The sequence below is a fragment of the Pocillopora damicornis genome, chromosome 12 (genome assembly GCF_964200805.1).
Source record: "Pocillopora damicornis chromosome 12, jaPocDami1.2, whole genome shotgun sequence".
Classification (NCBI taxonomy): domain Eukaryota; kingdom Metazoa; phylum Cnidaria; class Anthozoa; order Scleractinia; family Pocilloporidae; genus Pocillopora; species Pocillopora damicornis.
Genome location: NC_142681.1, coordinates 1,899,171 through 1,925,221, shown reverse-complemented (window position 1 = coordinate 1,925,221; position 26,051 = coordinate 1,899,171). Strand labels below are relative to the sequence as shown.

The window sequence follows — 26,051 nt, the reverse complement described above, 5'->3', positions numbered from 1 at the left end:
ATGACACTTGTGAGGCACAACTATTGAAATTAAAATCATCATTCGTCTACCACTGAAGAGATCCAAGGGCTCTTCACACTTACTTACAAATACAGTCATATGATAAAGTCATGATACACACAATATTCACACAGTATGACAATCAAGTACCTTTGGCTTGTCTCCTCTGCAGTATTCCCAGAATTGCTCTGACTTTTCTTATAATAAGTTTTCCCTTCACTATTTTGAGATGGCCCTGGAGTTTTCTCTTTGAGCAAGACTTTATCAACCTCTGTCATGTCCATATCACCATCATTATTTTCTTCATTAAACAAGGAGTCATTTTGTTTGGTGTCATTGTAATGATTGTTAGTCTGGGAGTTCTGTGCAGTCTTGATATGTGAACTGGCACCCTCTCTCTGTTTAACTTGGTCAGGGTTTGTTGTTGGAGTTGTCTTTGCAGAGCTAATCAGCACAATCCAAAAAAAAAAATTCAACCTTTACAAATAAATTTTTTGATCACTATTGAACAAGACTAGCCTTCAAAGATGAGAGTGAAAATGTTTACTCTTAAAAATTTTGTTTAAACTTACTAAACTCTTGACATAACCTGCACAGAGGGAGTGGTTTGTCAGATCGTATGAGTGACTATGTATATATTTAACTTTCTAACCATTTGACATTCCTATCTTTTGGAACTTTTTTAGCAGATGTGGTGGGTGCTGCTGTGACAGATGCTTGAGATGACTGGGTGGAGGACTGGTGATCAATTAAAGTTGCCAGCACAAAGTCAGCTTCATAAGTTGAGTCTCCATCCATACTGAACACTATGGGTCTGAAGAAAATTTCATGTCAATGATAACTCCTTATAATCTGCAGCTCAGGGAATAGTCTCTGACTTTTCAAAGTTGAGGGTCAGGCAAGAAGTCCTTTTGGGTTGGAAATATACAATCTAGTGAAAAGTTTTTTGGTACAAAATGCAATAGTGACTCTCTGGGGTGAAAAGTGCAACTTAGTGCTTCTTTGTATTTTTTATTGTATTTTATGCAGGAAAACACGTTTCTGGGTTATACACTTGGACCCAAATTAACAATTTTTCCTGTTTGATTTTTAAGTAGCACTCTTCTTTCTCCCTCAACTGTTCATAATCTGCCCTTGTATAGTTGTAAATTTTTTTGTGATATACTAACCTTCCACTGGTTTCAAAATGCATATTTATTGGTTGACTTGAGAACTCAGCAAATGTTAAAATAGCCTGCAATACAGAAAGGTAAAAATGCTGGCAATAAAAGTTGACATCAATGATAAGCAGATTTGATCAACTGCATATTCTCAGAGAACTTTTCACCTTTTTTATTGCAAAGATAGCAGTGTTAATTCTTGTCCAAATAAATCTGATCAAAATTAATTTTAGCTTCTGTCATGAAATTTTTATGGTTAGTTGTATACTTACCCTTAGCTCCTTGAGACAAAATGTAACCTCTGTATCAACTCCAATTTGATAGTTATCAAACTCTTCTGGAGCTAGCATCATTTCTGTGTGAATGACTCGATTTGGTTCTATAAGAAAAGAGGACACATTTAGCACTATACCACAATAGTGACAATGATTGTAAGCCTCCAAAATAGAAGCCAAGAAATAATTGATATTTTTAACAAATGCTAGAGTGAAATTCTAGGATTCACGGTGGATACATGTTTCCATGCATATGTACAGTGGACTCTCGTTCTGCGGACACCTTGCTATTATGGTTATGGACGCCCTGCCATTGTAGAAAATAGCCAGCCCCCTGGCAAAACCCATAAAGAAATGATTGCAATAAACTCCTATTATCATGGATGCTCACTAATACACCCTACCACAATGCAGACACTTGCAATGCACACACACCCCCCAGCCCCTCCCAGGTGCAACATTCAATTTTTTTTTTCCCCTGGCTATAGCATACATTTTGTCCAAAATCCTGACTCACATAATATATGTAAAGCAACATTACAATAAAGGAAAATAAAGAAACCATTCTTCAATTGGATGCAAGCATGAGAATTTCCAGCTTGTGGCCAGACCTTTTTCCTGTTTGTGAGGCCACATTAGAAACTTAATGTCTGGGTAGTTACATGTCATTTCATATTTTTAGAGACAAAACAATACTTTTTTCTCTCATACCCTGCAATTACTGACTCTTGTTACAAGGGACACTAAATCTTCCCCCTGTGGGTGTCTGCAATAATGGGAGTTGACTGTTTTCTGACACCATTTAGACTACCAAGCAATATCAGATATAGTTTCAAAGACTCTCAAGAACCTACAGTTACTTCTTACTTATTCAGTCGGGGATGAAATTGAAGTCACTGTATTTTTAACTGATCAAAATAAGGTTTGCTCACACTGACAAGGCTCTTGAGATACCCATCTGTTCAGCTACCTATAAATAGTTGATTTTTTTTTGCCACTGTGACTTTCTAACTATCAAATAACAGTCAATTTTGCTTTTTTTTTTTTTCTTACCAGGCTCATCATCCACATAGTTCTTGACTTTTAAGGTCTCAGGACTGACAACAAGAGTTATTTCTTCTTGGTTGTTTGGAAAGTTAACCACTGCATCATTGAGAATTCTGTGAAAAGTAGGAAATATCATGTTATAATTGGAACTCTCCTTAAAGGCTCACTGATACAGAAAGCTCTACAAATGTTCTGCAAGAAAAAACTGATTTTTATAAAAGTGCAAACAAACACCATGTAAAATTGACAAATTCTTGTAAAAATCCAAAGCTAGCCGAGGATACTTAATCATGAGTTTCCCTTGAGAATCTGCCTTGTAGGAGCTTTGAACATCAGATTTCACCATGGCAATTTGGAAGACTGATGAAAAAAGGCATTCAAACTTTTCTTACTTGGCTTGAGTTGTCATAAAATTTGGACACAAGTCTTTTGCAAACACAGCTTGCAAGGTTTCGCACTCTAGAAATGTCAAGTTGTAAGTCTTTGTAATGCCTGTAAGAATTCAAAGAAAGAAAAATAAAAAAAACATTAAAAAAAATTTATATGAGTTGACAATTAGTGTACCTAAAGATTGAATTAAGACTTACATTTGTAAAACTGCAGCAACTTTTTGTGTCTAATTTTTAGGCCAATTGTTGAAAAGGAAAAAAAAAAAACAAGTTCAAAACCCAAAAATAAATAATCCTGTTATGTTGGAATAATTGCAACTGTGGTAATATGGCCTCCAAAACTTTTACAATGTTTCCTTCCTGGCAGCCATCATTGTGTTGTGTTCCTGGGCAAGATATTTTACTCCAACAGAATGTCTTCTGCCTTGGAGAGAGAATGTGTTCACCAAACTGTCTGGGATTCCTTACAAAATGCTAAAGAAGAGCAAACTAGGATGTACAAATATTTCATTCGAGGTGATTTAAATACTCTTTGAAACAGTTTCTTCATTCTATAGACATCGGACAACTTTTTTTCTGTGTGGACCTCCTACAGACTTACATTGTAAGTAAGACTGAGTGAAGTTTACTTAAGTTTACCATGTCTGCAGTAGAACAGAAAAACCAGCCTAGCCTCCCTGACATTCAGATCTATTTTGCACTGATCCACTGTTTTCTCAATTGTGTTCATGGATTTAAAAGCCGACAGGCATGACTGTAAATAAAAATGCAAAAAAAAAGGTCACTTAAGGCTCTACACTGTACACTGGGTTTTATAGCACTGGGAAGGCAGAGGTGTTGTCCCTATAAGTGTTATTCTCTGGAACCTTCTGCGCAAAGACATGAGTTTACATCTAGGAATATTACAATCGACTTTTGGTCCTTGAACAAATATTAGTTTACTTTAAGAAATATTACAATCAACTTGTGCTACTTGGACAATGTCTTCTTTCAATTTGTTTTTGTTTTCTGTTCTGCTTTGTTTTTTCTCTGTGCAGTAAAATACTAGAGGTCTGTTGAAAGAAATGCCTCTTGAACCTAGTGCATGTTACACACCTGTAACAGTTCCTAAATTTAAGTTATTTACTGCATTCTATGCTGAGTCAGACTTGGTCTTGAAACTGTTGAGCAGTGGTAATAAATACAGTTATGTAAACCAAACATTCCTCTGACCTTCATGGCAATCTTGCATCTTAATAAATCCTCTTCCTCTGAATCCCCTGCCGATTCATCTGATCCATCATCATAACTAATAAAAAAGCTTTCATTGAAGAGAAAGCAAGCATATGCTGAGCGAGATGAGCTGACTGTCCTTAGTGCAAGCTGTTATAAAGAGAAGTGAGAGTAAGTAAAGAGTAATTATCCATCTTTAGTCTTATCATTGTAACCAATTTTTTCCTATCGAATGGTAGGGGGGAGGGGACCCAAGTAAATCCTATTGACTCTCACTGTTCCTTTGCTATACTTTCCTCAGCGACTCAATGCCAGGGGGGTGGGGGAGGAGGGTAACCAACGTGGGTCCTGATGTGCTTATTTCCCACTACCCCCCTTCCCTGCACACAATGAAAACCTTCCTTGTTTGCTTCTGTTGAGATGTTTCCTGGGATCCCTCACCCTTCTTGAAAATTCTTGCCAACGTACCTGCAATTATTACTGTATCTGAGAACTTTCGGACTATCACATGATTTTTTTAACTCACCCCTTCTGACAGAGCCTCCAGATACAGCTCATTACCAATCTTGGATAAACAATGGATTGCCTTCGCAAACACTGAAACACACACGAAAACGTGTTGAGAGAGCGAACGAAATCTTAAAGTCATAGATAAGTTAAGCTTCGATCTAAAAGTGAACACACATTTCACTGATCTGCCTGGAATAACACAACGCATCTTCAAACACAGCTATGAAGATTTTGTCATTTTTGCGACCATGATATGCTTCTCCTTGGATAAATCATCTCCATTTCTTTCCTAAGATTCATTTAGTTCTTACTAATGAACCATTTTCCTCGTCTTACTTAGGAATGTTTAACATGTCCGAAAAAAAAGAAACAAAATTCAAAATGGCGCCAGTTTTGGAATCCGCTGACAAGCTAAACATTAGGCGCGCTTCTCAGGTAACCGCTCACTAAACATGGCGTCCACTAAAACAAATCTACCTGCGTGGTTACTGCTCTCTAAAGACGATATCACAAGATCTATTGAGTGGAAGGATTTAACATCAGAGCTTTTCGATGCAGTGCAACATCAGCTTACAGAAAACCACGTGTCTTACTTTTCCGATCTCACAGATTCAGAGAAAGTCATGTTTCTTGATCGTGCTGGTAAGCTTGTGCGTGACAGCTCTTCGTGTCAAAAGCTGATGGCAACAGTTTCGGAAACTCTTGATCGAAATCTAAATGAAGAAGTTACCCAAACGATTATCGATGCATCGAATACACGTACAAAGGCAGAACTTCTTCTTCAAGAATCCTCGAAAGCGTCCATTAGTTTGTTGCAAAGGTGGCCGGATCTTAAAACCAAATTGTTTGCTTGTTTGAATCGTCCTTTACCGACAGAGTTGCGAAGGGCAGTATGGAATTGGTTTCTAGCGAATCCGATCGTTCGAAAAGAATATTTAGAAAAGGTTTCGAGAAACAAACAAGACACTGTTTCACGACACGATGCAGCCGTTGGACAAAAGTGCAAAGCTTTCTTGTCCTCAGAATCAAGTAATTTTAGGCTTGAATCTTATCCAGCTTTGCTGAATATCATGAAAACTTCAATATCCTACCGGGACGTGAAAGTTAGTAGCACATCAACGATAGTTGACACAGACTTCTTGTTGGCCATACCTTTTGTGAAAGTAATGGTTGCAGACACTCATGTTCAACTGATAAATGCTGAGGAAATTGCAAGCTTTGTTGAAGTTTACTTTACCTTCTTGGATTCAAGACCATCTTTAATGAAGGACTCCAAATCTAAGGTTATTTTTCTGCTAAAGAAAGCAAGAATTCCTTTGCAGCTTTACTGCTCTGGGATATCTGTACGTATGGGCATTGAAATTTCTGTTCAGTGTAAAAAAGTCATTTTTCCTCTGTTTTCCATAGGAATTCCTGTTAGCACAAAAACAGTTTGGTAGTAAAATGGCTGACTACTTGAATTCCAAAGATCAGCAGCTTGCATTAACTCTGCAGAGAATATTTTCACATGGTAAGGCAGTTGTTGATAGAGATGAATACCCAAATATCAGCCTGTGTGAAAAATTTGTGGCATTCCCCTGGTCATGCACCTAATTTTTCAGCAAATTATGAATTCTCAACTGGTACCTCATTATACAAGAGGAAGTTCAACCCAGTATGACTATCTAGGATGGTACTATTTTTGAGGCTAACATCTTTTAGTGTTGCTATTATGTAGGCTTTGTGTGAGGTGGACATGGACTACACAAGTTCAATTTACTGATTCTTGTTTATAATGTGTAAACACACTGTAATTCTTTTTGAACAGACCAGACAACTCAGTTGGCAGAAAGTCTGGCAGCAATCATGAGGTCATATGTAAGGTGCATGTTTGTTGGTAAGATTTGACTAAAACTGATCTCAATGTGTTTAAGTCTTGATCGTAGGCATCCAAAAGTAACACTGATTGGATAGGACACACAACCCATTAAACTAAAAATAGTATTCATCTATTCTACACTGTTCTCCTCATCGTTCCTTTTGTTTTTGTGACCTTAAAACTTGATTCAAGCATGATACTGTAAGGATAAATAAGAAACCAGTCACTCATGGGGTTAAAGGGTTAACTTTCACATTGCTTCTTTCTACCCAAGAGTGAGGTGTGATGGACATTAATATCCCATCAGATGGAGTTGCTATACTCCTTCTTATCTCTTTCTCTAGAACAAGGAATAAACTCTGGAAATTATTGGACTCAGAAGACTTCACATTTTAAACCGGTTTTTTTATATCTTGGAAAAATCACATTGCTATACTTGTATTTTTCAGGGTTTCTTTCCCTTGATGTGGTTTGCTACATTTGGGACCAGTACATTCTGAGTATGAAACTTCCTTCCTTCAACTGTATTGCAACATTCTCAGCTGTCATGCTGCTGTTGTTGAGAGATGAAATCTTAGTGTGCAGAAATGTAAGACTTAAATACCTTATATGTCCTAGTTTTATTTAAGGTTAAATGCATACAAGAATGGTGATTATGAGATTTTCACTCTTTTTGCCTGATTAGACCAAAGAGATTGAGGAAGTTTTGCTTGCTGGGAGCAAAAAACTCACCATAAGAGACTTTCAAAGAGTGGTAGGTGCAATGATTTCCCTTAAACCTGAATCAAAATTCCTTTACCTTCCAAAATTGTAAGTTAACACATTATCCTACAATGTACCATGCCTTTTTGTAGATTGATCATCATTTCATGGCTGATTGGCAGAGGTTGGTTACAGAAGAGGTTCATGGTTCTGATTTACCACTTGTGGATCCAGTAGCAAGTATGGGATCAATTCCTGCATTCTCCTAACCTCATGTTGATCAATTAATTTCTCTTGATCTTGGCAAATCACCACAGTTGATAACCTGATAGTTCCATAGGAAAAAAATAGCAAATTCTCATTTCAAAATGCCTAAATTCAGTTAGGGATCCCATTTGGGGATCAAACTTCATACGAAGCTTGGGAAGAAGGAGCTATGAATTATTTATGAGAAAATGAACGAGTATTCGAGTAGGTGGTAAAACTTTGAAACTTCACTCGTCTAAGGTGCTGAATGAGTTGCGCCAATGGTAATTGTTCAAGTTGCGTCTATTTTTCGCCCTAGAAAATAGGATTGGTGCATATTAAACTGTTTCCGGTAATTGTTTTTTCCTGTGCCACTTTCCGTGCTAAAAAGAGAGAGAAAAAAGGAGTTTGGTGAATAGGTGCTCGTCAAAGGGTTGTGGGTTGCGGTAAGTCTCTGATTCCCCTCCACTTTTTACCGCGCACCGTAAACGGCCACCTTGTTAAGAAAGAGATGTATATCACATAATGTGCGCTTTAAGAATAAGTAATTTTCAGCATTTATCTGCGGATATGCTTCGCGTAGATCTGTGGTCTCATCTGTGTCTTAACTTTTAGCAGTTGGTAGGTCTGCGCACCCCTGGTCTGGGTGGTTCCGGGGACAGCCTCCCACTCGTCAGCGAGTCGAAGACCGGCGGCAGACTCGCGAGGAAAGAGAACAGGAACGACGGAGACAACTCATGGAACATCGACGAGAAGAAGCCAGGAAGAAGGAAGAACAAGAGGAGGAGATGCGACGTCGTGAACAGGAGATGAGGCAAGAGTTTCAAGCACAGAAAAAACGTGAAAAGGAAGGAATCGTAGCGCTCGAGAAAGAGCTCAAACGTGAAAGACAAGAGCGATCATCTGTGGAAAAGAAGAAGGATGAAGAGATTGCACAGTTGCAAGTCGAACTTGCGAGACTAAAACGAGTTACTCCAGTCACCAGCCCTGCTATACGCTCCTCTGGTGTACCCTCAGTGAAGGAGCCAACTCCAGTAAACCCCAGTCCTCGTCTTTCGAGAGCATCGCGTCAACAGGTCGAGGACATGGTTCGGTCGTTACTAGGAGCGACGCTTCACAGCCTAGATTTAGGTAAGAGATAATTCCAATAAAAATCCTGGTGTAACTCAACCCGTTGCGGTTTGTGGTTAGGAAAAAATTTTACTGAAACAGTACGAAATCAATCTTAGTCTGCTTTCAAGTATTTTTTCCACGGGACTTCTTGCATTAATGACTTTAACCTATCGTCTTTGGGATCTCCGCGCACTCCCGAAATCCTAAGCGTACCCGCGGGTGTCAACTCTAATTGGGCAGTTATTAAGTCTGAAACGAATCGTCTTGTTAGAAGTATGATTTTTATTTGCAGTGGCCCACGGTTCAGAGGAACAGCGGACAAATCTTGATATAATCACGAAAGACGCTTTGCAGACAAACAGTGACCAGTACAAAGAAGCAGAAAGAGAGTTGTTCGGCAGGGAACTTAACACCGACGATTGGAACAGAATGGACGAGGAAGAACGCTCGGAGAACACTAGGAAGCTTATGACAAGGTTGAAAGAGATGAGAGACGAAAGCCGGCTTAACGCGACATGAACACAGGAGCTAGAAACTAAACAACCTTCAGTGCGTGTGTGCACTTCATATGCAACATTTTAAAGAGTCTATACCACGGCTTGCTTAACTGCTCGGCTTACTACTTTGCTCAATTAAATGGATACTCCGGAGAATATCATAATACCTCAGTCGTAAGTGAGCAGGTCTGAGAAGTACCTGGTACAAGCCTTTGTCTGTTATGCGCAAGTTCATTATTACTGCTGGAGGGGTCGTCTCGTTGATTCGATTCAAGATGAACTCTGAACGTTTTATTATGTGGTCAAGATTTCATCACAGAGGATAAATACGAATTAGTCCTCTGAACTTTAAAGTCGCCGGAACTGAAAACTTAGCTAATTGACCCTTGCAGGGCTTTTATTTCAATATACAAAATGCAAATTGCCAAGAAATTGAAGCAAAGCACGTGCTAAGAACAGTAGACATTGGAATCAAGCGTAGATCAAGTACCAGCAAAAAAATCCCATGTTTGAAAATGGTAGGGTCCATTAGGTCACTAAATAGTTGTACATTTTTTTTTTTGTTTTGCGAAATGCCGGAAGTAGTAACACTTTGAGGTTATTGCCGTCACTTACGTGTAGCGTGAGGTGTTGTCTTTGTTATGAAGGGGCGTACATTCTCGAGTCTGGAGTTCGCGCAGATGGTGGAGTCGAAATTCAAGTTTAGAGAATTATACTTGATTTGACTGGATGAAAGTTGAAATAACTGACGCTAATTTCATATTTCTCGGATTTACTTAGAAGAACCAGGTTACTTCCAGCTTTTACTTGAGAAATTTACTAGGGTTTTTTACTAAAGCGACTTACCGAGTTTTTTCGTGAATACTTTCTTGTGAGGTTCGCTTCTCCTTGCGCATACGAGGGCACGTTACTGTTTACAAATGTGCAGACGCAGAACTTAGGTATCCAATTGGTTATTAAAAAAAAACAAACATGATCACAAGATGTGAATCTCTACTGCACATAATTACACCGCTTGATTTGGACGAGAACTTAAGACAATGGCGAAACAAATTGTCATTTCCAAATAAACGAGTATGGTGGTCTCTGTTCTTTTCTTCTTTGAATTGAGGAAACAAAAAAGGCAAGCTATTGTTTGAAAAAAGATGCAATATGCCGTATATTTCAATTGTCTTTGTTTATGTACAAGCATCACCTTTTAGCCTTTTACATTCGTAAAAGAAAATGTCATTATAACTGCAAATTCTTTTCGTGAGATTCGGCTTTAATTCAATGTATTAAACTTCAGGTGTGTTTCTATGGGCAACTTTCATCGCTTGAAGAAGACCTGCTTTGCCTTGTGGGATATGGCATTGTCCTGTGCATGCGTAATGATTGATATGTGCGCTGGCCATATCCAGGGCTCGTCGGAGATGTCGGCGACATCGGGTTAGGGCCCACGTGGCCCATCATTTGAGGCATCATAGGTAGATATCCCCCGGGAGGCGAAGAGTTCGGGAGATTTCTGGGTATGTGCGTCAGCGGAGTTCCTCTATTTTCATACGGACCTAAGACAAACGAAGTGTGGATTACCATAGTTTAATCTCTGATAAGACTACGGCACAGACTCAACCCTGGACAGCTAATTTAAGCCAACAAATTTAAACGTTATCTCACCTGGATAGGTAAAGGCTGGATTTACAGCGCTGACAGGAGGCACTGGCCGGGGAGCCTGAGGCCGAGGTACTTGAGGTTCATTTCTTTGAGATACCATGTCCCCATGTAACCTGGCACGAGCGGTCGCAGAGATTTCTCCCTGGTCAAGTTGTTTCATGACTTCCATAACACTGCATTTTAGTATGAAAAAAGATTATATTGGAATAATTTTCTCTAAGTGATTATCTGCAGCTCAATTCGTGAATTTACTGTGATAATAATACACTTGTAATTGCCACTTAACAGCCGATCAGAACCAGGTTAATATCACTTTAATCTAAAATCTTTATGAGAGGTGTTCCTAAAACAGTTAAAACTATACTAGGAGGTATAAGTTTAATCTAAAATCTATATTTACAATAATAAAATCCAGTTGGATTTAGGAACACTCTAACCTAATTTGTAATAGGACTAAATCGTTAAGTTGATTCTAAATTTACAGTAAAACTAGTTTACATGTTCAGAGATAAATCCCTTAGGAGTCTTGAAGCGCTGGAGATGCAGATGTTGATGCATGGCTAGTGATAAAGTAACGATTGCTTTTAGTTTAGCATTTGATTAGTTGAGATAGTGGTTGTAGCAGGATCAATATCAGTATCTGGGAAACTGCCCACCTACCCCTCCCCTAACCCAACATTAACCTTAACTTGTTGTCAATTGACTGTTGCTGAGTTAGGGGAGGGGTAGGTGGGCAGTTGCTCAGATACTGATATTGATCCCGGTAGCGTACCAAAGCAAAACCGATGCAATCATGGATTACTTTCGACATTCAGAAGAACATTGCAGTTATTTAAGTGGACTATTTTAAATGTAATTAGGAGTTTCGTCACACCGAGATTCAAAGAGGCACAATGACCCGGTGAATTTTTTTTTCAATTTCGCTTTTGGAATGTTTAGCTCGACAAAAAATGGTGTCCTGAAAATAGTGAATTCAAAGTCTCAAGGAAACAAAAAAGTTTTCAGAAATCTGACAAAACTTATGAGAAAATTTCATAAAAGTACTCACCAGTCATCCGGGTCACAATCTCGGAACCCTTTGGCAAATGGATTGCTGGCGATCTTCAGCTGTGTTATCTGAATCGAAAAAGTCGAAGGCATGTTAGGTATTATTAAGATTTACTATATACTCCGGAAGGGTTAACTGCCTGAGGGTACAAAGTAGAAGCTTGCTCAATTAAAGTTACAATTTTCTCAAGATTTGAGGAGCATTTGTGCTGTGGTGAGGTCTCCCTGAAAACATTTAACTTATAGAGTTTTTCTTGATAACGTAGATAGCACTGATTATAGCTGCCACTTCTTGAGCAAGAATAAACAAAAGGAATAAATTTTCGTGAATAGATGACCCGTCAAGGAGCATTGTCAAAGAAATTTAAGAAGTTCTAAGGTTATTCTTATCCAACAGATCGTCCAGAAAAAAAAATGTTCTTGACCGGCAAGTTTTCTTTGCTTTTGTGTACAACAATTCCTTTTCTGTTGTTGCATTTGTGCATGAAAACGTGCTAAGCAGCTTTTTGTTCTCAATTCAACTAGTAAGACAAGTAATTATTTAGAGTTCCTGCAAATAATTGGCCTTTGCAGTCAGTCACATAATCAAAGACATTACTTCGTAAATTGATTAAACTACCTCAGTTTGCTAATCAGGGAGTGTCTCTTACTCCTCAAATCTTACCTAGAAAATTTGACAGCAAGAAATAGTTGCCAAAAAGACTTTGTACTAGTCAAAAGCCCGATGAAGGAATAATTATGAGTGTTGCGACTTAGTATGAAAAAGAGGCTCAAAATCATTAATTTTTAACATTGAAACTGTTTTGATTCCAAGAGTTTTCCACTTAAAAAAAAAAAAAAACATGGCCAAGACCCGTCCTTTTCATGTGAACTATTCTTGTTCAAAACGCATTCGCGTCGGTCACTTCTCCCTAAAAACTAATCTGTGAGCATGGTTTATGTCTGAAATCAGCCACAGGCTCTCGGAATGCAATAGAAAAACCGAATGTGTTTTTATAACCTCATCATCAATTAAAATACCGCTTTTTAATCAATAGACGTGTCTTGCGCCTAGTTAAGTACGTATTGGATAACCTATGCCTATCAGCCGAAGGGACATTGACCTTTTCCTAGTCTCAGTAATGGTTTTACTAGTCCTAGAGGATTATTAATGTTGATATCTTTATGACTCACTAGCTTATACTTAAGTCAAAAGTAGGTACTCAAACTTTGCGAAATTAAGAAGCATTACTCCGATAAAGGGTTGTGATAGTATATAATCTAATCAGGCTGTGGTTAAGAGCTGTTAAAGGGTGTTGTGGACAGAGCCATGTTTGGTATGTTGTCCCCTCACGTAACAGCCAAACAATGTGTGTTTTTTCTTTTTAAGGTCAATTGTATAGAAATGGCTGGGGAATGTTAAATTGAGATAGAATTACAGAAAAAAAAGACCGCTCTCTGTTTTGTCCATTCATATTATACTTGGAGATATCGACCAATCTCTTTCTAATATCGTATTGTGGTCACCTTGAGAATAACAGGGGAAAGATGTTTGGGATAAACTGGCCGGGAAAGTTTCTCTCTTTGCAATGCTCAATATCAAGCGAAGAATTACGACACTTTGGTCGAAGATAGCATAGACAATGGAAGAGAACCAATTCGAAGCTAAACGAATGTAAGTTTTAAAAGCAAACTACAGTCCAAGCCAAATTGAGACTAGAGAAGAACTTTCCTTTGTGGCAAATGACTTAGCTTGTTATATGTTTTGAAGGAATGTAATTGCGCTGTAAACTTGTCACAGCAGTCGGCACTATTCAAGGATTACAACATGAGTGATAGTCTTTTGACATCACCAGCTGATGTTCTCACAGTGAGATTTGTGCCTTCAGGCGATAAATAGGACAACTTAATTATGTTGCGGTGCTAATCCAATATGACAAAATCCTCTTGAAATCCGATTATTTCAATAGAATACTTCTGGTTGTGGTGGGTTTTAATTGAAATACATGAAAAAAACACGTTTGTTTAGATTTACACAAAAGGTCAAGAGATTGTGTTTCTCTGAGGATCAAAGTTCTTTAAGAGGATCGGAAGACACCTTATGTAGCTAAAAGCAAAAATCTGTTCTCAACCTATTGTTTGAATTAAAGAAAATCCGTGTCCACGTTTCGTGTTTTTATGGTCAGTTCCTTTAGTCAGTTGGGGTGATTGAGTGAAGATTGCTAAAGACTAATGTGAAGTCGCGATGGATTTTTCAAATTCCCTTAATTTTTGTTCTTTAAAAGCCAAATCTAAATTGCTCAAGATTAAGACTTTTCAAAACTTCCCCATAACAGTTTGCACCATAGACCTATCATAAAACGATTGCAACATTACAATGGAAATCTAGCAAATTGATGATCTGAAATATGAGGCTAAGTTGAAATTTTAACACTGGACAAACACGATGAAGTCTATCACTTAAATATCCTAAACTACCCGCTCTCGCCATTTCAAAACTTGTTCTGACCGACTTCTCTCCATAAAAGTTATGTTGATTAAGTAATGAATTACAGAGATGTAAGAGTTAAAAAAGACTAATCTATTTGAGCATTTTCATCAGAACGTAAAGTATGCCAGCAAAAGCGAAAAGAACGCGATAAAAGGTTTGAAGGCCACTGAAAAAAATTCTGGTCAATTGAAAAAAAAAAAAATGTTGCTGAAACAAAACTCTGAATGCCAAACGTCAAAATGCATTTTTGCCAAACATACATGACATAGCGATAGTCTCTGACCACGGAATTAAAGGTTTAGTGCTGCAGCTGATATAAGTTGTTTACTCTGCGAGGAAAGCAAATGAGGAAGAAAAAGGTTGCCAGAGGCATGTTCTAGAGTTGTTTTGATCGAGACCCGATCAGCACCTGTCCCAGGTTAAGCACATGGAAAAACTGTATGTGACCATGGAGTATAATCCTGGATTGATGTTTCTTGAGCTTTGAACAACTCAGATAAACTACAGAACTACAAATCACCATATACAGTCACTAAACGTCCCTTAAACATAGTTGGCGTGGAATATGGTCTGACGCCCCGTACGATTTAGCAAAACAGAAAAAAACTTACCATGTGATTCTGATAAGCTGTGACGGCCATGAACTGTGTCTCAGGGAAGATGAACGTTCGTAGATGATCCTTGTTGGTTTCATGGAGACTCGCCCTGGAATTTCCTTTCTCCGATTCGTCAAGAATCACGTGAAATCTTGGCTGGTACTTGTGCATTGAGTTAAGGATGATCTGCGAGATGAACCGTACATAACAGACTGGTCAGAATTCTACTTGAAAGCAGGGGCTCTTGGCACCGGACGCGGAACCACACATTTCCTGCGTTAAGCGCGGGCAAGCGTGCAGCTTGTGGCAAGTGCACGGTTTCTTTCCCTTCAAATGCGAGAAAACGGACCCCAGGAACGAGATTGAATAGAAGACAACGCCCAAGAACATGCAACCTGATAAAGAAAGCCTGGCAAAACACACGGCAAGTGTCAAGCTGCTTGGGAAGTATCGAACAAGATATAATAATGGGAAACTGATTTGCACGAGCAACTGAATTTCATTCAGTTATTGTTCATTTTTTAACTTTGTTTTTGAGGTAATTGGCCAAGGAGTTAAAACGTCCGAGTTCAAGTAAGGCAAAACAGAACCGAAACTGGGCTCCAAAAGCATGATTTTGAAATTTGAAAGCGTTATTACGATCAATAAAGTAATTAAAACTACCTTTGGTTAAGACAGGCACTCAATTCTGTAAATGTATCGAGAAGAGGAAACCTTAACCCTTTCTCTCCCAATAGTGATTAATAACGAATTTCTCCTCACAAGATCAGCGAAATATCAACCAAAAAGGTGACGAGAACAAGAAGAGAAAGAAAAATTCAACAGAAGGATGTTGTTTGATTTAGCATCAAATTCTCATAACTTAAATTATATGGAATATAAGTAAAAAAGTGTGGAGAATTGATGTTGGGATCTTGGGAGCGAAAGGGTAAAGAGGGTGGTCGCCGTGATGTTCCTCGGTCGTTTTCTAGAGCTGGAGGCCGTGGGAGTATCACCCAGGGAGGTTCTTTGATGGTAGTTTCAAAAGTGTTCTAATTTCCGTTTCTATTCTGGGAACTTTAACCGCTCACTCTAAATCCCCCATAAGGAGTCAGTTTAATTCTAGAGAATTTTTCGGAAAAACAAATTGGATTATCCTTGATAAACAAATTAAACAAATGTGTTTACGGGTAACTGAACGTTTGGTATCCATTTTACCAGTACATCGCCAACGATTGAAATGTTCGAACTCTGCTAAAACTTTTTTGAACGTTTTCATCGTCATGTCCAAAAGGATCCCTAGATGTACACAAACAGTACGTGTATCATGTTTTGATTAAAGTCTCCTCCCCTTGGAGAAGTTAGCAATGACAAAACCAGATCCTTAGCATGTCATTTGTCTGCAGCGCAAGATTTCCAAGTCGAGTCCGTATGATTAAAATCGCAAGCGTCTTATTTTTTTTTTTTAAATAGGGCAAATTTTGTGAAGAAAATTGGAAAGGGAAAGATTAACATCGAATCGGGCCACTTAAGCCAAATTTGTATGGAACATATTTAAGCAATATCCGGTATGTACACCCTTCACTTGAAATAGGAATGTTTTGACACCGCACCTCCCGCCTTCCGCAAAAACAGCCAAATAAGGTGAAAAAGCCAATATTATGATCATTTGCCAATGTGATTTTAAAACATTGCATTTTGATTATTGAGTTCTACTTGGGAGACATAATCCTGGATTACTGCACTTGATTGTAAGGAAGACGGAACTAGGTGCAGTGAAAGTGAGAATCACATGTCCACACGCACCGTAAAAGCGGTTTATGCTTTGAAAAATAAGATCTTTCGACAGCCAAATCATCCCAAATTTTCGCTAAAAAAACTCATTCATCGCTCTGTAAGTGAGATGATAGATAATGGTCTAGGCAAGGACTTTGCACGGTTAACCCACTTAACTGATGAAAACTACTTTTGCTAATCATGAAGACAGGTGTTAGCCGCGTGCACGAAGTTTTAACGGCTGCAAAATGAAATTTGTCGGCTGCATTTGCAGTTTTCACCCCCTCTTATGCTTGCTTCAACAAAAATTCGCCGTCATAATGAAATGTCAGAGAGCAGTTAAAATCACGAGATAAAGTCTGTTGGCACTCAGAGCAGCTCTACAAGATTACAAAATTGAATTAAACATAACGATTAATGTAGTTAACCTAATGCGTACAAAAAATAAAGCGTTTCCTGAAATCTTAGACGCAAAAACGTTTAGGATCAGGTGGAAAATATTCCTGGCCGCCTTCAAGGTGGCTTTAGATGTCGAAAATCCTGCGTCGCCTGTTAAATCAATCTGTTTTCTTTATCACTGATTGCCTTAAAATATCATCAGAAAACTAGATTTGCGTCATACACAGTCAGCTTGTGTCGTCAGACTCTGCTGACAGGGATGAAGCTAATTTCAGCCACGGCGTGTACATGAATTTCATCACGCACTGTCCATTTTTGATATCGATTTCGTACCACAACCATTTTTGATGACTGACAAGGTCAAGTGACACAGTTATGCAAAAGCTGCGTTTATGAAAAAATAGTCAAATTTTTTCGAGAGCAATATGGCAGAATAAATAGGCGCAAGTTCCTTTATTACGGGCTGGTGCAAATTTCTCTTCATCATTCACTCTGAATTGTATGAGGAATGATTTGATTATTCGCAATAATGCGTGTTTGATTTTAACTTTCTGCATAAAATTTCGACTCTGAAGTTTTTATGACAGTGACGCACTCTCGACCTTTGAGCATGCCGAAATTTTTGCTTGAAGAGATTGTCCTTACCAATCAGAAACCGAAATCTAGCGACAACAACTTGCGCCTTTGTGTATTTTCAGACTCTTTGGGCAAAGAACTTGTACAAAGATATCTTCAGCGAAACAGGAAAGCGGGTTCAAAACCAGTTAAGGAACTTCTAAACATAAATGCAGTTTAAATATTCTCAATAAAGGTGATCATTTAGAGTTGATCGATGAGCTCAACTCTACAGATATAGATAGTGTCTTAGGACTTACATGCCCGTTGTCATCCATAAGGTTGTTGGTGAGTTTAAGTTTGTCAAAAGACACGATCTGTTTCATCCATTGCTGTCCAGTACAGGGTGAGTCAGGATGAATGTGTACTCTCCCGGGTACACTGGCGTCTGCTTTGCCCGCCACCAGCCACTTGGAACTGTGAAAAGCGTACCGATAACGTTTATCGTCGACTGGTATGAAGTCCATCATTAGGATGTACTTAGCCGACGGGTCCAGACCTTGAAGGCGCACTTGAAATGTTGGAAACATGCGTCTGAAAAAGACCAGAGGTATTGCAAAATTGCAGCAAGAACTTTCACTTAGTTTTAACCTTTACACTCTCAAAATATGATCGATAACTCTTTCTTTTAACAGCTATTCATTACCTCTTTGATTAGTAACGAGAATTTGGCGATATGAGTGTTATGTAATGAATATACTAAGGAGGTAACTTGACAACTACTCGTGGAAGCCTCAAGTTTAAGGTAGCTATGCAAAAATCGTTGGAGTCGATTTCGCAACATGGGGAAGGATTTAAGTTTGATAGAAACCATGACAGTAGTTTTGTCTTATGGACAAAAACCAACGACGTTCAGGGGAAAAAAACCCTTAATTCAATCGTAATGAGCAAGACACTGGTGTGAGATTTATATTCTGTACATGAGGTACATGAGCAAGTTTAATCAAGTATAGAGAGGAACCCGAAATTCGCTTTGGTTTCGCCTTACTTCACTACTGAATTGTTGAGAAAATAAGCAAACTGAAACCATCACGACTCAATCACTCGCGCCAGTTTAACGCGGTTCAAATAGTTTGTTTGTTTTTCCTGGGATTCTCGCAGGCTCCTTCTAGCATTTTCTTTTTCTTTTTTTTGATTGGCTAATGAAATCACTTTAGTTTCGTTCAAGGACACAGTCAAAACGCGCTCGAATGGTTTTTGATTTCCTGGGTAAAGATATGAGCCGCAATAAGTGAATTCATGAGAGATCGAGGGAAAGCTCTATTGATGGATGTCTCCCTCAGCATCTTTTCCGTGTCTTTAATAGTCAGTTGGACCCTTTTTTTGAGCAGAAGAATTAAAAGTGACTGATCACTAAGGATTTTACTCTTGCTTATATATTAGCCCTCTCATAAGCGAGAAACGACTACTTAATATTTCATTGTACACGTTATACTCTTGGCTACAATGGCAAAGGTTTGAAGAGGGAAAATTTTAATTAAATTTTAGAATTAAAAAAAATTCATAGATTGTAATTTACAGAATGCCACCATTGTCCAATTATGATAATTGGATTTTATGATTCACTCATCCTCCAGGACAGATTAAGTCTCAATTCTGCCATGACAGTTTTTTTCAGGAGGAAGACCTTCCCTGACCTTCAATGATTATTCGATTGTCATTTTCAATCAAATTCATCAAGAGCGAAGCAATGAAAAGCAGAAGGTAAAAATCTTTGGCTGACTCACACGTGTTACTGATGGATTTTCCAGACAATGCAGTAGTGTTAAATGCTGTACAATTCATGAGGAAGGTTTTAACATTAAAATGAAAAAAACCGCCATCTTCAGTTCTACACGTGAGGTTTTCCGGAACTTATTATTCCAATCGCACCAGTAGTGTAAACGACTTCAGAGGAAATGTTGTCTGTTGCAAAAAATGAAAATTCTTTTTAATAAGGTTCGATGAGTGTATTACTGATACAAAAAAGAAAACCACTAGTTTGCATTCTCTGGCTTTATATTTCAAAGTTTTGAGAGATTTTCAAAGGTAACTTAATTATCCCTGACGTCACACCCTTCAAATGATACAGAAACTTGACCGGTGGAACTAGAAATATGTATTAGCACGTAGGATATTAGGGATTCTTTCTCAAATCACTTCGATGGTTGTTTTTAGTCAAAATCACTCTGGTTTCCTTCTGCAGAAACTCTCCCGCTGCTACGAATCCTTACCAGTTTTTGACCAAATATAGTACAGCATATTGAATTTCTAATGATCTGCAAATACCAGAGGTCAGATGTACTTCGAACAATCCTGTAGAAATGGCTAATTTAATTCAGCAAGAACGCACAAGCCTTCGTCTTATAGGAAGCATCGTAAAATTGTCTATTGTCCGGACATGAATCGTGAATCGTGAAATCTTAAAAGGAGAGAACACAACTCTTTTGGACTTATCACCACTTCGAGTTTTACTAAGTCTTGCTTCATGGATACTTGTATATAAAGAATGTGAAAACTCCCTGAGACGTATGTTTCCGATTGATAATCCATATCCCATTTTCACCTACGTTTTTATTGCCAGTGTTTTTATTGCTGTATTGTTTTCGGTTAATTTACCAGCGACATCCATCAACGAGCAACTTATGGTCTATTCCGTCCGGTGTTTCAATTCGTGTAATTACAATAAGGTTTCTTTTCAACATAATAAATCTTTCACGGCTGTTTTACACCATCGCTTGTTAAAGAAATAACGCGACAATGGACAACCTACTCGTGCCTTATTAACGAAACCTCATTTCTGATGAAAGATGGCCGAGGATCGAGCAGTGTAAACCGGGACTTCAAAAGCATTGTCTATCTTTCCAGTCCAATTAAAAGGAGGTTTTAAGCGCACGCTTCTTAAATTGACTTTTAGACTCTCATTTCATTCAGTGTTCATGTCTGAGATGTAACTATAGATCTTGGGTCGGTCTCGCTTGAAACCTTAAGAGAATCGATTCTCCCCTTGAAATCACGGAAACCATTATTTGAAATCTGATACGAAAAAACCACTGCATCTCTAAAGAATCTTGAGATAACAAAACGAGAGCTCGTTTACTTCACCCTGGATTAAACCTTGATAAGTCTAAAATTGAAGTGGAACCAGAGGGCCTAAATGCCCCCAAAACGGATAATGTAAATAAATTCGTGATTGGTTACCTTCCCGCCTTCGTCACTATCATCTCTGTGCCGAGCCCGTGAAACTCTTCCCATAAACTCTTCATTTCCAAGTCTACTCGAGCGTTGATCAGTCCGCTGCATAATGGCCTAGATGCCACAGCTTGAGAGCAGGAAGATTGAGGTGGCGGGGAGTTTGATACTGGGGAGTGTCCCGCATCGCTTTCTTCGTCAGAGTCCTCTGGCATCATATGTTGGTTGACTCTTCTGGCTGGTGCTCTCTTACCCGTTCCTACGTTCATCAGGCGCTCTGCAAAACAAATTATAAGCTCAGACACTCATCAACTCCCAGGAAAACCGCAGGGAAGGTAGTGCCAAAATCTATCCGGACTCGAATTTGATTGATAGCGCGCGCGCGCATTATGGTTGTACCTTCCATATCTTTCAGTAGAACTTGCGAGTTCCAGTTGTAGTTAGGATTCTGGCCGCGCAAAAACGCAAGGTCTGCGAGCTGTGCTCGGTCGATCAGGTGTGCAATGGAGAAAGCGTTCGCCTTAGGAGACAGAAATCCCGAACTGTCCATAACATGAAGCTAATACCTGATAAAAGGTCGAGTTGGCTGCTTATAACTGATGGCTGATTCACGTCGTCTGGTGATTCGGTCTGTACTGATGTCGTTGTGCCTGGATGACCCAATCATGCGTGTTGTTAAAAATCCTTGTCAAGCGGCTGGAAGATATCCCTTGACCATTAATTAGTTAATTGACAGCATATTGTCAGTGGTGGCGGATAGAATTTTTCAGGCTCTAGATTGACGATTCGAACACAGCCAGTCGACCCTCCGAGTATGCACGCCGCACCGAACCGTACGCTTATCTCAGAATAGTGCTTCAGTTACATATCAATGGATCTTAGGTTGTTCTTCGAAGACATTTGGTTTGGATTTTAGAGTGGATTGATGAACGAAAAGTTGTTAATGTATTTTCTTTATTAAAAGTCACTCTTATATTGCCTGAGGTCACAACCTCATCATGGTTGGCTCACTAGGTGCAGATGCTGTCTTAATCAGCCGCGTTCTGTCAGTCAACTTGTTCTAAACCAGGTGTAAATGAGTCCCTGTAGATGAAATCCGTTTTCCACAACGACATTATCACACTTAACTCGACAAAATACGCGGTAATCCGTTAGTTTTCAAGTATGTATTCGTTTTACTGTTGTTGTTTTTCTGTTGTTCAAAAAAAACCCGTGTACCTAACATTGGATGAAACATTTATGGAACGTCAAGGCAATGTCTGTTGTTTCCTCCCAGGAACACGAAACACAGAAATTTTTCCAAATGTTTTTCAGTTTGAAGAAATACAAAAGGTAATTCGCATGAAAATTTGCTCGACTCAAATAACACGTCTTTGCAAAGAAAACAAATGATTTTCAAGACGGAAAACGAGGAAACCAAATGTTATACAATAAATTAATACATCGATGTATATTTAGAACAAAAAAACGATCATCGTTCATCGCAGCCCGGGAGTCGTTTTGACCCCTAGCAAGGAACATTGGCGCGACATTATATAAATCTGTCAGCAGAAATATCAGTGAAATCTCAACAACGTTATACTTACAATGATAAGAGGTATGATCGAGATGGACCGAGGAATTAACTTGTTTAATCTGAGCATCGGCTATCGCTTTCTATTACACTTATGTGTATTTAAACTACCAAACACATACGTGCGCGCGGGGCAGACGCGCGTGTGAAATGTTGCCTGTCCCAATTTTAGGCTAAAAGTTCGCTGTCGATGTGATTAAATAAATTTTGGAAAGATTAGCCATTTTCAAAGGAGGAACGCTACAGAAACTGCTATAAACTTTTTTCTCAGGTTTCTATTGTAAACTGATGGGCCGATGTTGAACCTTTTGCTAAGTGGATTACAAGTGATTTATGATTTTTTAAAGGCGGTGTTGTAACCTTCATTTGAGACCGGAGCACCGGAGAAATTTAATATTTTCAACATATCATCATAATAGTTTAAAAGAAAAAGCATTTTACCTATTTCTTACAGAGATATTGTTGATAAGACTCTCAGACATGGAACGACCTTTTAGATAGATCAATTTGCAGTCGTAGACTGTCTGGCATGCCCTCATGACATAAACAAGGTTGTAAGCGTGAATATTATTTCTTCCTCTGTATTAGCTGCCCAGAATGAGAGAACTTCGTGTAAACCAATCTCTAGTATGTTTTGATCAGTTGCACCTACGACGCCTGTTGCCTCATAAGAGTCTATAGAGACTTTTACCCAGATTTAAATTATCATTACTTCTAATGGTCAGGATAACATCGGTCAACTGAACTGGAATGGTCGTGCCTATCTCAAAGAAATATGTTTTCTTTCACCTCCAACCGATTGTGGAAAACTGCGATGAAATTTCTTGTCTGAGATGTCGAACAATTCTTACTGATATTGACAATATCAAAAAGGACTGGAACCTGTACCTGACTTCTCAAGCTGTCATGGGCGTGGAGATTCTTTTTTCTCGAAGAAACTTAGATAATTTGCAGTGAACTAGCTGGAAAGTTGACGGTACACTTTCAACTTAAGATTCTGATTTGACTCAGAAATTTGAAACTTAAAAAAAGTGCTTATAGTAAGAAAGACTTTATAAGAAATGTTTGACGAGTCAGTCGATGGTGTCATTACAGGGTCACTAAGGATTATGGGGGCGAAAAAAAAAATCCCTACGTTAGGCCAGCCAATTAAAATACATTGCATAGTGAGTATCAGGTAGGAGTAATAATAAAGAGACTCGGAAGCCTTGCCTAGCTGCTTGGGCTACAGTTTTACTTCTCAGAGGAAGACGTCTCACCCCTCGTTAGCCCCCCCCCCGCCCCCGCCCCCCCACCGCATTACGGCCACCATGTTCTTTCTTACTTGATTACACCAACCTCAAATGTAACACAATGAGGTGTACTCTTGTTTTATGGCCTAACGTTAAACTCTTCGAAGCTGATCGGGTGTCCCTAATCTGTAGCAAAACTTCACACGTGCGAAACTTGCTTTTCAACACCGCCCCCGTGCTCTTCTCTCAATATGATTAAATGAATACTTTTTATTTCTGTTGGCCACCAAGATTGCTTCTTCAAATAACACGGGTTTTATTTTAAACGCACGCGGAATTAACATAGGAAGTACGTCGCAAGCAAATAAGAGAGGTTTTTTTGTAGCCTAAGGGCTAAAGGCATTTCACCACAAGGACCAACACAAGCAACCGATGTTTTTCTTAGCTGGAGAAGGTCATGAGTTCTGGCACGTCATGCAGATTAATGCTCATTTGATTGACTAAACTTAAACATATCAGTTGCCATGAAAAATTTGAAAAAACGTAAAAACAGTCTGTTACTAAAAAAAACGACGCATCAGTGTCCTTTAAGCGCTTCTGTTTTTTTATTGTTTGCGGTATGCCCACCAGCACAGAAGGATTCATCTGAATTATTTTAATTTTTTTTCTTCAGATACCTCTGCCTTGTCGATAGACAACCTCTTCTACACTTTATCCCTAAGGCATTTTCTCCGTCTAAAGACTACAGTTCGCAGCTGATGAAAACAGCACGACAACGAATAACATTCGATGTTGCAGATGATCTCCCCTTTTGAAATGAATTTACCTTGAGGCATCTCTCAATGTGAGGTGGTTCATCAAACATCTATTCATTCTAAATTGAGGGATCTTCGACTTTGTCCTTGAGCCGTTCGTATGCGTATACGCCTCAGGACATCGGAACTCCGTTTATTAAAATAATTGCAATAAAATTTTAAGCCCAGATCGATAATTTCAATAAGTGATTGACAACAGGTGACAATCGGCCTTACAGAGAGAGAGAGGAAGCCTATTGGAGGCATGCCAGAGTCGATATAAGGTGTATGTTAACCCTGCTGTATGTAGCAGGGCTTACTTGAATCTATACCACGGATTGAGCTGATTTAGTCAAACCATATCACAGAGCACTTCTCAGCTGAGAGTCCAAAGTCATCTGGGAATTTATCATTTTTTATTCATATTGCTCCCTAATTAGCTCAAAGAATTCGCGCTACCTTCTTGACCAATCAGATGCAACACTAATGTCAATTGCGACTTAATAACTCACGTTTTCGCGCGCTTCAAGCAGTTTGCTTGTTTTCCTTTGAAAACGCATTGACTCCTTGTGATACTAATCTTCGTTATGATTGACTGTTGTGATGACTTTGGTCAGTTTTGGTTCCACCTGACACTCAATCGAAATGCGTTCCATTACACTGGTATGCAATGCTTGCGTTACTCAATCTATGGCAACCTACTTCTTATAACGATATAGCACCTCATACTGCACTTTAAATCGGCTACATTCTCAAATTGAATTCAATTAAATTACATGATTTCACTCTAGGCGGCTGATATTTCCTTCACAATTTCCATACACTCGCATCATTTTTTTGGAATTATTTCAATTCATTTTCTGTTGATATAGCATCATGGCTAGGAAGCCCATCATTTTGTTATCTCAAGAGTCAACTTTGAAAGTTGAGAAATTTTCTAAATGAGGATAGCTATTACATAAAAAAACGATGGAATTGGATTGTGCGCGACATTTTTCATGGTTTTTCCATCTCACTAAAATCGTCTGGCCAAAAAAAATAATATTAAAAAAAACAATTATTGTCTCAAACAAAACGGGTTGGTTGATTGATCATTACAGTATTAGGAAGATTTACAGCAATGCAAATAATGTATTTGATTGAAAACAACAAATTGAAAACGTCTTGAAGGAAAAAATTCCGGAGAGCTCTGTCTGGCCTATTTTTGACGAGTTGCGGCTAGGACTTCAGAGGATAGTTGCTAGACATTACTATTCGACACTTTCTAAAGAAAGAAAAAACGTAAAAAAATGGCTGTTTTGGCAATATGACAGCTAGCATATTACTTGCTCTTAAAAAATCTATTCTTGTTCCTGAGTAGAAAACTATGGTATCTCATTTCTTCAATTGTACAAATCCTGACCAGACAAAATCTAAATTAGATTCCTTAGATTTTTTGTGGCGGTCAAGCGCAAAGCCGCAAACGACCTCGGGTTCTTTGATGTGAAGAGGTATGGGACTTTTCGAACCTATGCAAAGCATTTCAGATCGACGGCAATCAATACAAGAGTAATAATTTAGATATGATACGAGTTGCGAGAGGGAAAACTCAAAATTGTCTGACTCACAAATTATGGAATATTCCAATCTCCCTCGTCGTTCCACTCCAATGATTCCAAGTGGTAGAAAAAGCGAAACCACTGAAATAGGTATTGTGTTGTAATTTAAGTTCATGTTTTTTCAGAATATAAGGCTGAC

At 38.7% G+C, this 26,051-nt stretch overlaps 3 protein-coding genes across 6 annotated transcripts in view; 1 reads left to right on the top strand and 2 right to left on the bottom strand.

Moving 5' to 3' along the window:
* LOC113665482 (cell cycle checkpoint control protein RAD9B) overlaps positions 1-5,001 on the bottom strand; it is an 8,699-nt gene extending 3,698 nt beyond the window's left edge. Inside the window, exons 1-10 of the mRNA XM_027181181.2 lie at positions 4,768-5,001; positions 4,610-4,680; positions 4,084-4,233; positions 3,511-3,625; positions 2,875-2,974; positions 2,489-2,595; positions 1,433-1,539; positions 1,170-1,234; positions 653-814; positions 151-444 (exon numbers count right to left, since the gene is read on the bottom strand). Coding sequence (XP_027036982.2) covers positions 151-444; positions 653-814; positions 1,170-1,234; positions 1,433-1,539; positions 2,489-2,595; positions 2,875-2,974; positions 3,511-3,625; positions 4,084-4,233; positions 4,610-4,680; positions 4,768-4,801 — 1,205 coding nt within the window. The 5' untranslated portion in view covers positions 4,802-5,001. The remainder of the gene's footprint in view (positions 1-150; positions 445-652; positions 815-1,169; positions 1,235-1,432; positions 1,540-2,488; positions 2,596-2,874; positions 2,975-3,510; positions 3,626-4,083; positions 4,234-4,609; positions 4,681-4,767) is intronic.
* On the top strand, positions 4,981-10,252 carry LOC113665481 (uncharacterized). 2 transcript variants are annotated; one of them, XM_089190611.1, is made up of 8 exons: positions 4,981-5,876; positions 6,001-6,103; positions 6,401-6,469; positions 6,901-7,040; positions 7,137-7,205; positions 7,306-7,393; positions 8,018-8,530; positions 8,805-10,096. In XM_089190611.1, exons 1-8 carry the CDS (start codon positions 5,046-5,048, stop codon positions 9,029-9,031), a joined length of 2,040 nt encoding a protein of 679 aa, XP_089046737.1. In that variant the 5' UTR covers positions 4,981-5,045; the 3' UTR covers positions 9,032-10,096. The 2 variants fall into 2 exon arrangements, with proteins under 2 accessions (XP_089046737.1, XP_027036978.2); XM_027181177.2 differs by having other exon boundaries at positions 4,995-5,876; positions 8,015-8,530; positions 8,805-10,252.
* On the bottom strand, positions 10,144-26,051 carry LOC113665483 (T-box transcription factor TBX10). Of its 3 annotated transcripts, none has more exons than XM_089190612.1 (7): positions 25,922-26,051; positions 20,725-20,992; positions 17,805-18,078; positions 14,791-14,961; positions 11,711-11,778; positions 10,666-10,835; positions 10,144-10,556 (listed from the first exon to the last, which is right to left on the bottom strand). In XM_089190612.1, the coding sequence occupies exons 2-7, from the start codon at positions 20,982-20,984 to the stop codon at positions 10,306-10,308; spliced, it is 1,194 nt and encodes a 397-aa protein (XP_089046738.1). In that variant the 5' UTR covers positions 20,985-20,992; positions 25,922-26,051; the 3' UTR covers positions 10,144-10,305. The 3 variants fall into 3 exon arrangements, with proteins under 3 accessions (XP_089046738.1, XP_027036984.1, XP_027036983.1); XM_027181183.2 differs by lacking the exon at positions 25,922-26,051 and adding an exon at positions 21,282-21,660; XM_027181182.2 differs by lacking the exon at positions 25,922-26,051 and adding an exon at positions 21,115-21,376.